This window comes from Gracilinanus agilis, chromosome 2, assembly GCF_016433145.1.
Source record: "Gracilinanus agilis isolate LMUSP501 chromosome 2, AgileGrace, whole genome shotgun sequence".
NCBI classification, from domain to species: Eukaryota; Metazoa; Chordata; class Mammalia; order Didelphimorphia; family Didelphidae; genus Gracilinanus; species Gracilinanus agilis.
The window spans coordinates 601,253,094-601,264,811 of NC_058131.1; the positions used below are offsets into that span (position 1 = coordinate 601,253,094).

Here is an 11,718-nt window from a genome sequence, read left to right on the forward strand (position 1 = left end):
GTTTTTACATGATTATTATTATGTTTAGAAGTGCTCAAAGACTATACAAGAGTGATTTTTTTTCCCCCTAAAAGAATATATAAGGGGCAGCTAGGGGGGTTGGTGGATAGAGTGCCAGGACTGGAGGCAGGAGGTCTTGGATTCAAATGTGACCTCAGACACTTCCTAGCTGTGTGACCCTGGGCAAGTCACTTGTCACTTCTTAACTCCAATGGCTTATTCCTTCTGTTGGAACAGATACTGAAAATCAATTCTAAGTGGGAAGGTAAGGGTTTGGGGGGAGAAGTATTGGAGAGTGTGCATGCAGCATCTGTGGGCATGGGGTGGAGGGAGGGCGTGGGGTGGGGGAGGTAGGGCCATTGTCCTTAAGGAGCACCAGGGTTCAAGCTGTCTTTACTGTGTGAATTGAATAAGAACATGAACCAGACACCTCCACTGGCTGCCTCTCTCACCACCCCATCCCTTTGGGTGTGGAGGCGTCATTAGGCGCTTACTTAGGCCATCAAATCTGGCTGAAAGGTGGTAGAGGAGTTAGCTTTAGAGGCTGGAAGATCTGAGTTCAAGTTCTGCTTCTCTCAGCATCCCAGATAGCTCTCCCAAACTACAAGTTGTTTTTTGTTTGTTTGTTTCCATCCTGAAATCAATCCTGGATCTTGGTTCCAAGGCAGAAGAGCCAGGAGGCCAGGCAGTGGGGGTGAAGGGACTTGTCCAGGGCCACACATGGGAAGTGTCTAACCTCCCTGGGTGTAAAAGGAACTCCGGCACTGGACACTAATACAATCCCCAGGCTGAGTGGGATGTCTCTGGGAGAACCTGGGACCATTTCTTCACATCCCTTATTTTACAGAGAGGGAGACTGAGGCTGTCCCTAGCAGCCCTTGGTCCCACAGAGAATGAGAGGTTTAGAGTTGTCCAGTGTGGGTAGATGCAGTGTGCCCTGTCAGAGGGGCTCCCCAGAGGGAAATCTGAGGGTTCCCTACGTGTCTGTGCTGGGTGGTGGAGGATTCCCTGAGAGGGAAATCTGAGGGTTCCCTGTGTGTCTGTGCTAGTTGGTGGGGGGCTCCCTGAGAGGGAAATCTGAGGGTTCCCTGTGTGTCTGTGCCGGGTGGGGGATCCCTGAGAGGGAAATCTGAGGGTTCCCCTGTGTGTCTGTGCCGGGTGGTGGGGGGCTCCCTGAGAGGGAAATCTGAGGGTTCCCTGTGTGTCTGTGCCGGGTGGGTCCTGAGGGCCCTGGGCTCACTCCCGTCTCTCTCCCTGCAGCGATGACCACTTAGGCGGCAGCTGAGAGATGGAGCGCTTCATTGACTCAGGGACACAGACAGAGGCCGTGGTGGTGCTGTCCTTGGCGCAGGCCGCGGTGTTGGGGCTCGTCTCCGAGAATGAGCTCTTTGGTGCTACCATAAGCCCCGAGGCCTTCTACCCAGTGCTGGGCCATGAGCTGTCCGACACAGCGGCCGTGGAGCCCGAGCCCCCTGACAATGACTACCAGCTGGAGTGTGCGGGGGGCGCCCCAGGAGAGCCGCCCGAGGAGGAGGTGCTGGAGGTGGGGGCAGCCTTTGAGAAGCACACCCGAAGAAGGAAACGCCCCCCGGTGAGGCTGGTGCCCAAAGTCAAGTACGAGGAGATGGAAGACGACGAGGAGGAGGACGTGTTCGAGGTGTCCGTCCCCGCCGATGACAGGCAGGAGGCCCCTGGGGAGCCTCCAGAGGAGGCGGGCTGCGAGGGCCTGGTCCAGAGCAGCTCCGTCAAGATGATTGATCTCAGCTCCTTTGGCAGAAAGTCCCGCCGTCACCTGGCCCGCACTCCTCGGCAGCCGGAGCTGGACAGCGGCGCCGCCTACCACGCCCATTTTGCAGACTCCACCCCTGACTACTCCGAGCCCAACATGGTGCTGACGCGGGCGGCCTCCGAAGCCATGCACCAGGAGTGCGGGTTCGAGCCCCACCTGACATCCTTGAGCGATGCCGAGGCCCCCGCGCCCGAGTCCCCAGAGCCCGTGAAGAGTGACCAGGGCTTCGTGTGGCAGGACCCCGGCGAGTTCGAGGCAGACCCCGCCGGCTCCACCGCGGACCACCACAAGAAGGCCCAGCTGGACCGGCTGGACATCAATGTCCAGATCGACGACTCGTACCTGGTGGAGGCCGGGGACCGGCAGAAGCGCTGGCAGTGCCGCATGTGCGAGAAGTCGTACACCTCCAAGTACAACCTGGTGACGCACATCCTGGGCCACAACGGCATCAAGCCGCACTCGTGCCCGCACTGCAGCAAGCTCTTCAAGCAGCCCAGCCACCTGCAGACGCACCTGCTCACGCACCAGGGCACGCGGCCGCACAAGTGCGAGGTGTGCCACAAGGCCTTCACGCAGACCAGCCACCTCAAGCGCCACATGCTGCTGCACAGCGACATCAAGCCCTACAGCTGCCACTTCTGCGGCAGGGGCTTCGCCTACCCCAGCGAGCTCAAGGCCCACGAGGTGAAGCACGAGAACGGCCGCTGCCACGTGTGCGTGGAGTGCGGCCTCGATTTCTCCACCCTGACCCAGCTCAAGAGGCACCTGGCCACGCACCAGGGCCCCACGCTCTACCAGTGCCTGGAGTGCAACAAGTCCTTCCACTACCGCAGCCAGCTGCAGAACCACATGCTCAAGCACCAGAACGTGCGGCCCTTCGTGTGCACCGAGTGCGGCATGGAGTTCAGCCAGATCCACCACCTCAAGCAGCACTCGCTCACCCACAAGGTACTGGGGCTTCCTCGCTGCCCCCAAAACGGGGCAAAAGAGGGCTCATAGCTGCCCCCTTCTGCCCTTCCCCTCCTCCCCAGGGTGCCCAAATGGGGCAAAGGAGGGCTCATAGCTGCCCCCTTCTGCCCTTCCCCTCCCCCCAGGGTGCCCAAATGGGACAAAAGAGGGCTCGCAGCTGCCCCCTTTCTGACCTCCCCCCCTTCTGACCTGTGAGCCCAAACAGACAACAGAGGGCTCACAGCCCGGTTCCCACCCTCGTCACTCCTCCCTCTCTGCTCTCGGCAGCCCTCTCTCCCTCCCCTCACAGTGTTCACAGCTTTCCTCTCTGCTTTCTGGCCATCCCAGCTCCCTGGCCCTCCTGCTCCCAGCATCCTCCTGGCCCTTGCTGGCAGCCATTGGCCCTCCTGCCTTCCAGTGAGTGTCACCTTAGTGGAAAGGGCACTGACTGGAACCTGAGTTTGGGGAGACCCGGGCTCAGTCCTGTCCCTGTAGAGTCTCTAATGCTTCTAAGCTATGAAGATGCAGGCCAGTCGCTTCACTCTTTGAGCCCCTCCTTAAACTGATGGAAGTGGGGTGGCTAGGCAGTCGAGTGGAGAGCGAGCCAGGCCTGGAGACGGGAGGACCTGGGAGGGAATCTGGCCTCAGACACATCTAGCTGTGTGACCCTGGACAAGTCATTCAACCCCAGTTGTTGCTGAGCCTTGGAACGGATACTTAGTATAGATTTAAAAACAAAACAAAACAAAAAAAACATCTTCCATCTTGGAATCAAGAATCCCTTGGGAGGCAGAAGGAGCTAAGGGCCAGGCCAATGGAGTTAAGTGACTTGCCCAGGGTCTCACTGCTAGGAAGGGTCTGAGGCCAGAGTTGAACCATGGACCCTCCCGTATCTAGGCCTGGCTCTAGAGCCACTGAGCCACCCTGCTGCCCCTGTTAGTACTTCTTTTTAAGACAGGAGCTAAGAGTTTTTAAAAAATAAAGTCAGCCATAGTAGCTCACTGCCAGGGGGCTTGTGTGGGTCGCCTAGCACACTCTGTAAATGTCCAGGTCGGGATCCTGTGTCCCGGATGGGGCAAAGAGGGCCCTGCAGACCCCTCCTCTTCTCAGTGACCCCGTAGGGACAGCTCCACAGCTAATGAGCTCGAAAGAAAAAAGCAGAGACCAGCAGGAGGAGAAGGCAGAGGCTAACGAAAGCTGCAGACTCCCCCATCAGGCAGTCCTTTATGCAATTGTACCATGTTCTAGGCTACGTGTGTGTACACACATAAATGTATGCGTGTGCACAGACATACACAGGCTCTCTGCTGCTCCGGGCTCCTGGAAGCGGGGCCAGATGGCACCTATTCATCATTCCTGTGACAGAGATGGATGCTGTCCTGTTGGGCACGAGGCCCCATCAGGGCTCCCTGGACGGGCCCACTTGTGAGGAGGAGAAGGCAGAGTGTTAGCAAGGGCTAGACAAGGGCTGCCCAAGCCACACACACAGTGCTACACACACACAGCGGTACACACACACACTCACACACAGTGGTACACACACACAGCACTACATATACACACAGCGGTGTACACACACACACACACACACAGCAGTACAGGTACACACACACACACACAGCGGTATACACACAGCGGTACACACACACACACAGCAGTACATGCACACACATAGCAGTACACACACATGTCCCTGCCCATACCCAGAAAAAACCAGCCCCGAGCCTCTCCAGAGGCTGTGCCCAGGGGTGTTGCGGGCAGGGCCAGTGCTCACATGCCCCCTGAGCGAGAATTCTGTGGCTGCCTGGCCCCAAGGGAGATCTCCTGGGAAGGAAGTGACAGACAGGATCCATGGGAAAGTAGGCCCAATGACAGTCCGCCCTGGACTTTCTTACACGGTGTTTGAAGGGGGGCCTCGCTCCCGGACTGCTCCAGTATGACTTGGCCCTCAGCAAATCCTCGAGAGGTTCCCCTGGACATGGATCTGCATCCACAAACATTTCCTCAGCCTGTGCTCACTCTGGTGGAGGGCCTCGAGCCCTGGGCGTAATTCCTAAGGACACAGTCTCTGCCCTCAGGAAGTTTCTGTTTTAAATCTGACACGTTAGGGCAGACAGACAGACAGAGGACTGAAGGCATGCCACCTCCTTATACACATCACTTCCTCAACACCAGGGATCCCTTCCTCTGGGCCTATCACTATGGAGTCACAGGCCAAGGTGGGGGGTGTTAAAAAGGGATCCGGATATGAGGATCCCAGAACTCGGTTGTCCTAGGAGGCCTCCGGGAGCATCTTTCCAGAGGCCTTGGCTCCAAATCCCTTTTATTTCGCCCCGCTAGGCCCCCTATTTCCTCCTCTGTAGAGGAGGGCTAGAGAAACAGCTAGGTGGCTCAGTGGATAGAGCCTCACTCAGGTCTTGGACACTCCCTAGGGGAAGTCTTTTAACCCCCATTGCCTAGCCCTTGCCCTTCTATCTTAGAGTTGTTACTGATACAGAAAGTAAAGGGTTAAAGAAAAAAAGAGAAGACTAAATCATAACAGTTGTTGTGGGGCAGCTCTAAGAGAGCCAGGCCAGGAGCCAGGAGGGCCCTGGGTTCCACTGTGGCCTCTGGTGCTTCCTCGTTGGGTGACCCTGGGCAAAGCATTTAATGCCAACCCTTCCTTCCCACTCTTCTGCCTTGGAACAGAGACTCTGAAATTCTAAGACAGAAGACGGAGGTTTAAAAACAAAGGGGGGGGGTGACAAGATGACTCCTCAATATTCCAAGCCCCTGCATCGGCCGCAGGATGTCCGTCTTGGCCCAAAGCGGCCCTCGCTCCCCGGGCCTTTGCTGTGGTCACTCATGCCCCTCCTGTGGCTTCCGTCCTTTAGGGAGTAAAAGAGTTCAAGTGCGAGGTGTGTGGCCGAGAGTTCACCCTGCAAGCCAACATGAAGCGGCACATGCTCATCCACACCAGCGTCCGGCCGTACCAGTGCCACATCTGCTTTAAGACCTTTGTTCAGAAGCAGACCCTCAAGACCCACATGATCGTGCACTCCCCCGTGAAGCCCTTCAAATGCAAGGTATGGCCACGAGGCCCCCGTGGAAATGGGAGAATAAGGAGCAGGAGCTCGGCCACGCCACGGGGGATCCGTGAACTTGAATGGGGAAAAGGCAATTTCCTTTTTAATGGCATTCCTCTGTTTAACTTTATGCACTGACAGCCATTTTTCTGAGAAGGGGGTCCCAGGCTCGGGTCCAGGACACGACACACAAAATGGTTCAGAACCTCCACTGGAGTGAAAAAGCAGCCCTTCCGCCTGGCCCAGCCCAGGAGGGGAGGCCGCAGGGGGAGACGCGGTGACAGGTCGGGGGGCGGCGGCAGATGGGGTTTGTGATTTCGTCTCTCGGTTCCTTTCTGGGGCGCAGCCTTTGGTGGGGGGGTCTGCGGGGGGTTATCGGGGAAGGAAGTGGGCCTGACACAGCCTGCCCTGGTTTCTGGCCGGGCAGCCCCCGGCACAGGGCCCACCCCGGATCCTGTTTGGGAGAGCCCAGAGGGCCACTCCCAGAGTCTGAGGGTGTCATTTCCTTACAGGTCTGTGGGAAATCCTTCAACCGCATGTATAACCTGCTGGGCCACATGCACCTGCACGCCGGCAGCAAGCCCTTCAAGTGTCCCTACTGCTCCAGCAAGTTCAACCTGAAGGGCAACCTCAGCCGCCACATGAAGGTCAAGCACGGCGTCATGGACATCAGCCTGGATAGCCAAGGTAGGCTCCGAAGCCTGGGCTCCAAGGGGGGAGCAGGCCCAGGCCCTGGGGGGGGGTGGGAGGGGGTGCGGAGCAGGCCCAGGCTAGGGGCGCTTCTCACTCTCATCCCAATGGGGAGACAGCCGGCAGGACGCCGAGGTGACCAGCAATGGAAGAGGGCTGTCCGGCCTGTAGCGGACAGAGCATGGCCCCTGGAGTGCGAGGCCTGGGGCAGACTGTGGCTGAGTCACTTCGGCTCCCAGGCTCCTTCCCTTCTCTCAAAGTGGAGATAAAAAGGATGGAGCAGGATAATACACTTTTTACAGAGTTCAGAGCTCTGTAGTGGTAAAGCTCTCTCACTCATGTAGGGCCAGCTGTGTATTCTTCAGGCTTAGCAAAGGCCGCAGCCCTTTGTAGAGAAAAGGGGCCCCCTGGAGGGGCACCCCGAAGACACCCCTGGGGGGAAATCCAGATCTTAATGAAATGTTGGGTTCCAGGATTCTAAAGAGAATGATTGAGCTGAAAACCTTAAGGAGAGAGGCAGGCCTCGTGGGCACCTCTGGGCCTAGAACTGTGCTGGGCCCCGCAGGGGAAAAGGGAAGATGTGGAAATGCTTTGGGTTCAGGCTTTCAATTTTGTTAGTCCCAAGACTGACCCACTTCTGTGAAAATAGTCCAAGAGGATGGATACGGGCCTCTTTTGGGAGACCCTTTCCTCGGATGGGGGATCAGAACATGGGGAGACCCAGGAGGGCTGAAGGAGGCAGTAGGGAGGGGGCCTTGAAGGACAAGATAAGGAGAAGGCACGGGGGTCAGGGCAACCACACGATCCCTGGAAGGAACATGGAACAGTGAGGCCTTTCTGCTCGGAGCAGAGACAGTGGAGACTCCAGGCTGGGGCCTTGGACAATCCATGGCAGCTCACTCCATCACTCATTGTCAGTCACCCATGATGATGATTCTCTGGTGGGTGTGGGGTCCCATGATTCATAATCATTGAGCACCCATGGGGCAATGGTTTGGAGTGCCAGGACCTGGGTTCTAATCCTCCCTCACTCCTCTGGTTAGCCTAGGCAAGTCTCTCCATACGTCCTTGAGCCTCGTGCAAAATAAGAGGTTGGACAGGGAAGGTGGGCGGGAATAAGCACTTGCATGGTGCCCGCTGTGTGCCAGGCGCTTTACAAGTATCGTTTCATTTGGTCCTCACCAAGCCACGGAGGCACTCTTACATCCCCATATTATAGCTGGGGAAACTGAGGCAGGCAGGCTAAGCAGCACGCCAGGGTCACCCAGCTAGTAAACATCAGAGGCCCCATTTGTGCTGGGGGCCATCTCGCTTCCTCAGATAATCTCTGAGGTCCCTCCCAGCTCTTAAATCTCTGGAACAATGATGGTTTTTTTCTAATGATGGACTTTTGTGTCTGTGGACAACACTGAGGCTTTGCAAGGGCTGCGCTGTTTTCCAGAGGCGATCAACCCATTCGTGAAGCCCCCCACCTTCGGGGGAAGCCGCCCAGGGGAGGTCAGGTTTGCCATTGGAGGGAGCCCTTGAAGGCTGTGGAGCGGGAGAGTGGCGATCTGTCTGGGAATGGGAGCAGGAGCAGGAAGGCAGGGGGAGTGGAAGGAGCGGGGCTGGAGAGGAGGCTGGGTGAGGTGACCATGGGACGGGGATGGCTGGAGGCTGACATTTCAGAGGCTTCGGTGGCTCCTTCCGAAATGGAGTCGGGGATGCCTGTGGGGTGAGCGGCATTTCGGGCACAAGCCCAGGCTGGGCCAGCAGGGGGCAGGCTTCCAGCTGCCCCGGAGCTGCAGCTGATGGGGCGTGAGGGAGACACCTAGTGGCGGAGCGGCTCGTGGGAAGCAGCCTGAGACATCTCCCAGGAGAGCCTCCTTCTGGCCACCTGCAGGCAGGCTCGGGGCTAGCCCCCAGGTGGTGTAGCCACGTGACGGAGTCTGAGGACTCTTCCCAGAACTCTTCCGCTCTATCCTCTCTGCAAACAGCTCCGGGGAGAAGCATCGCAGCCTTTTCTTAACTCTTCCCTTCTGTCCTAGATTTTTGTATTAGGCCCTAGTCCTGAGGCAGAAGCAGCAGGAGGGCCGGGCCGTTGGGGTTCAGTGACTTGTCCAGGGTCACCAGTTAGGAAATGTTGGAGGCCGGATTTGCCCCGGGGGCGTCCCAGCTCCAGGCCTGGCTCTCTCTCCTCCCAGCCTTCCGCAGCTGTTTCCGGCCCGGAGGGCATCCCTCCTCCCTTGCAGCTCCTCCTGGGCGAGCCCGCTGGGGTGACTGCATGTGCCTGCTCTTTCCTAGATCCCATGATGGAGCTGACCGGTGCAGACCACTCGGAGCTCGACGGTCCGCAGGAGATGGAAGACTATGAAGAGAACTCCTTTGACTACAGCGGGGTAGAGAACGGCGCCGACGACAGTGCACTGACTGAGCAGGCCATGAAGGAAATGGCCTATTACAATGTATTATAGCTGTGAGTGGGGTGCTGGCTCCCCGAGGCATGTGGGGGAAGGGGGGAGGGAGGCGAGGGAAGAGAGGAGGAGATTTGGACTGGATGCTGTTCGAGAAGCAAGCTGGACTGCCCCACGGCTCTGAGCCCTGCCGGCTCCCGTAGTTCCCTGAGCGATAGGAAAGAAAACCGTAGACCAAATGGACGTCTCGCCCCGGGCCTCTGCTGTGAGGGACTCCGGAGAAGTGCCGCGAAGGGGCTGAGGCCAGGCCTGCCCTGGCTCCGGCCCCCTCCCCAAGGAAGTGCGGGGAGGGGGCCAGAGAAGCCCCCGCAGGGGACAGGCAGCGCCCCGCGGAACTCCGCTCAGGCTATCTTGAAATCCCCAAACACTGGAGGAGGAGATCATCTGAGCCACACGTCAAATCTCTTCTAAACTAGCCGGGCACGGGCGGTCCACCTTGCCGCTCGCTGGGCTCGGGCTCCCCCCCAGGAGGGCCCGGGGCCTGTTCTCATTTCCCCAAGTGCACTACATGAGCAAAGAGTTGCCCTGGCCTCTCCGGACAGCAGGCCGGACTCCCCCAGAGCGGGGAGAGAGGTGGGAGCGATGTCAGCGCGCCGTGGCATTCCTCGTAGTCTACCTCCCGGCTCCTCCCCGGGCTGCGTCCTGGGGAGCACAGCCCATCCAGGCACATTCAACATGTAGATTTTACCTGCAGGAAAATCAGACTGTAGGGAAACGGAATGTATTCCTGGCCTTCCGAAGTAACTCCCTCTCCCGTGGGATGCAGCCACCCCTCCTAACCAGCGCGCCTCTCATCACTCCAGGGCGGCCTCCCTCGCCAGGAGACGGTTTCATGGTTGGCTGTCAGGGTGCCGTGTTTTGTTTGAAAAAAAAAGAGAAAGGTCCTCCGTGGCAGACAGACACCCTCTGATCTCAAGGCCCCCCAGTCTCCGGGTGACTCAGACAAAGCAGATTTGCCTTACCGAGTTTGGGAATCACTGACCTGGAGGAGACTGGGAACACGGAGGGGATGAGGGAGCAGGGCCGTGGTGGGGAAGCTCCTGGGTTGACATGGGAATGGGTGTCCTCAGGGGGGAGGCCAAGGAAGACTTGTTTTTGTTTTGTTTTTTGTTTTTTTGTTGAGGGGGGGGTGGGAAATTTTAAAGTATTTTCTTATTCACATGTCCTAGTTTTAAGGATGGGGCAGGCCAAAGTTGCAGGGCCGCCAGGGGAGAGTGACATATTTAAAAAGGAAAATGAAGCCTGTACAAAATATTGGAGCAAATGTGGGTATTTTGAAAGTAATTTATTTTTTTCTCTATGTGCTGATCTGTTGCATTTTTTTTCCCATCCCAATGGATATTTTTTCCCCCAAAACTTATTCTCATGTACTGTGTGTGTGACTCGTGACACCCAAACTATAAGCAGGCTGTATTGGATCTCAGGGCTCCAATGATGACCGTTGGAGTGTGGTGGACCAAAGACCGAGATTAGCTATCGCTACCTAAAGAAAAACCCAGGGGAGGGGGCTGGGAAGATAAGTGGAAGAGAGCCAGGAAGGAAACTCAACATTGGGGGAAAGGAAGGAGACTCGGGGCTACCTTCTGGTCGGCCGCTGAGCTCCTTCCTGCTCCCGACCTGGGCTTCAGCACCCACTTTTCTCACCTCACCGGGCTTCCCTGCTGACGGATGAGCCCCTACCTAGATGCAATGTCCATTCATTGAACACCTGAGGCCCGGCCCGAGTACTGCCCCCGCTCATTCCTACCAGCTGCTGTCCTGGCCCTGGTTTCTTCCACCCGGAAAGAAGACCCCCACACACACTGCCAACGAAATGGAGCTAACGAGTCTGAGATGGGGAGGCCTCGCGCAGAGGAACCCAGGGAATGTTCTCGGCCTTCCCCGAGCCTCGGAGGTTTCGAGCTCTTCCCCTACCATGGAGGAGAGGGGCCGGGGAGGGAGGTTTGGCAAAGGGCTTGGCGAGTCCTCAACAGAAGCAGAAGTCCAGGGGGCGACCCAACGGACATTCTTGTAGCCCACACAGAGAGAGAGTGCCTGGGGAGGGGAGCTAACCAAAGCGAGCAGAAGCCGGAGCCCCGTCCTCCACTGACTAGGAGTCGCCTTCTGATCACACTGCCTAGAGGGCGCGAGAGCAGTGGCTGAGGCTTCCCTCTCGGAGCCGGGTAGCCATGGGAATAACCACTAAAGGGCATTAGCAGCTCTGCAAGGAGACGGCCCATTAGCTCTCCTTCCCAGCTGGCTTTTCTGCTGTGACTGTTGGGCACTGCCGAACTTTGCCCTCAATAGAGCCACCTCCTCCCCCTCCCGCTGGTGAGCTCCGGCTCGGCGGTCCCTAAGCCTGGCATTGTTCCCAATTCCACGGTTCACTGGGCTCCCTTGTCCACTCTCGATACACCCGGGGGAAGGAGAGCCCTCGCACCCCGATCTCCAAAGTTTCCACTATCGCTTTCAGGTGGCACATGCCAGAACCTGTGGAAGACTTTGTTCTGCTAAGCAGAATGCTATCCTTCCCCACAAACTACCTCTTCCCATTTTGTCTTTATCCCCTGGTACCAAAAAGAATCCTGTTATCTCCTCCCTCTTCTCAAAAATAAGGTGGCCTTGGCTTTAGAACTGGGAAACCGCTGAGAGAAAAGGTTTGGGTCCCCTTCCCCCCGTGGGACAGGGTGGAGAGAGGCAGAAGCTGCCCCCGACCCCCACACAGACCCCCCACCCCGCCCCACACCTGCCCCCTAGTCACTCCTTCCAGCTCTCCTACCAGCACTGGCCCCCC

At 57.7% G+C, this 11,718-nt stretch overlaps 1 protein-coding gene across 1 annotated transcript; it reads left to right on the forward strand.

The window, feature by feature from the left end:
- The first annotated feature begins 1,149 nt into the window (after positions 1 to 1,149).
- On the forward strand, positions 1,150 to 8,945 carry ZNF710 (zinc finger protein 710). Its single transcript, XM_044662494.1, has 4 exons — positions 1,150 to 2,737; positions 5,611 to 5,802; positions 6,315 to 6,489; positions 8,776 to 8,945. The coding sequence occupies exons 1-4, from the start codon at positions 1,289 to 1,291 to the stop codon at positions 8,943 to 8,945; spliced, it is 1,986 nt and encodes a 661-aa protein (XP_044518429.1). The 5' UTR covers positions 1,150 to 1,288.
- The last annotated feature ends 2,773 nt before the right edge of the window (positions 8,946 to 11,718 follow it).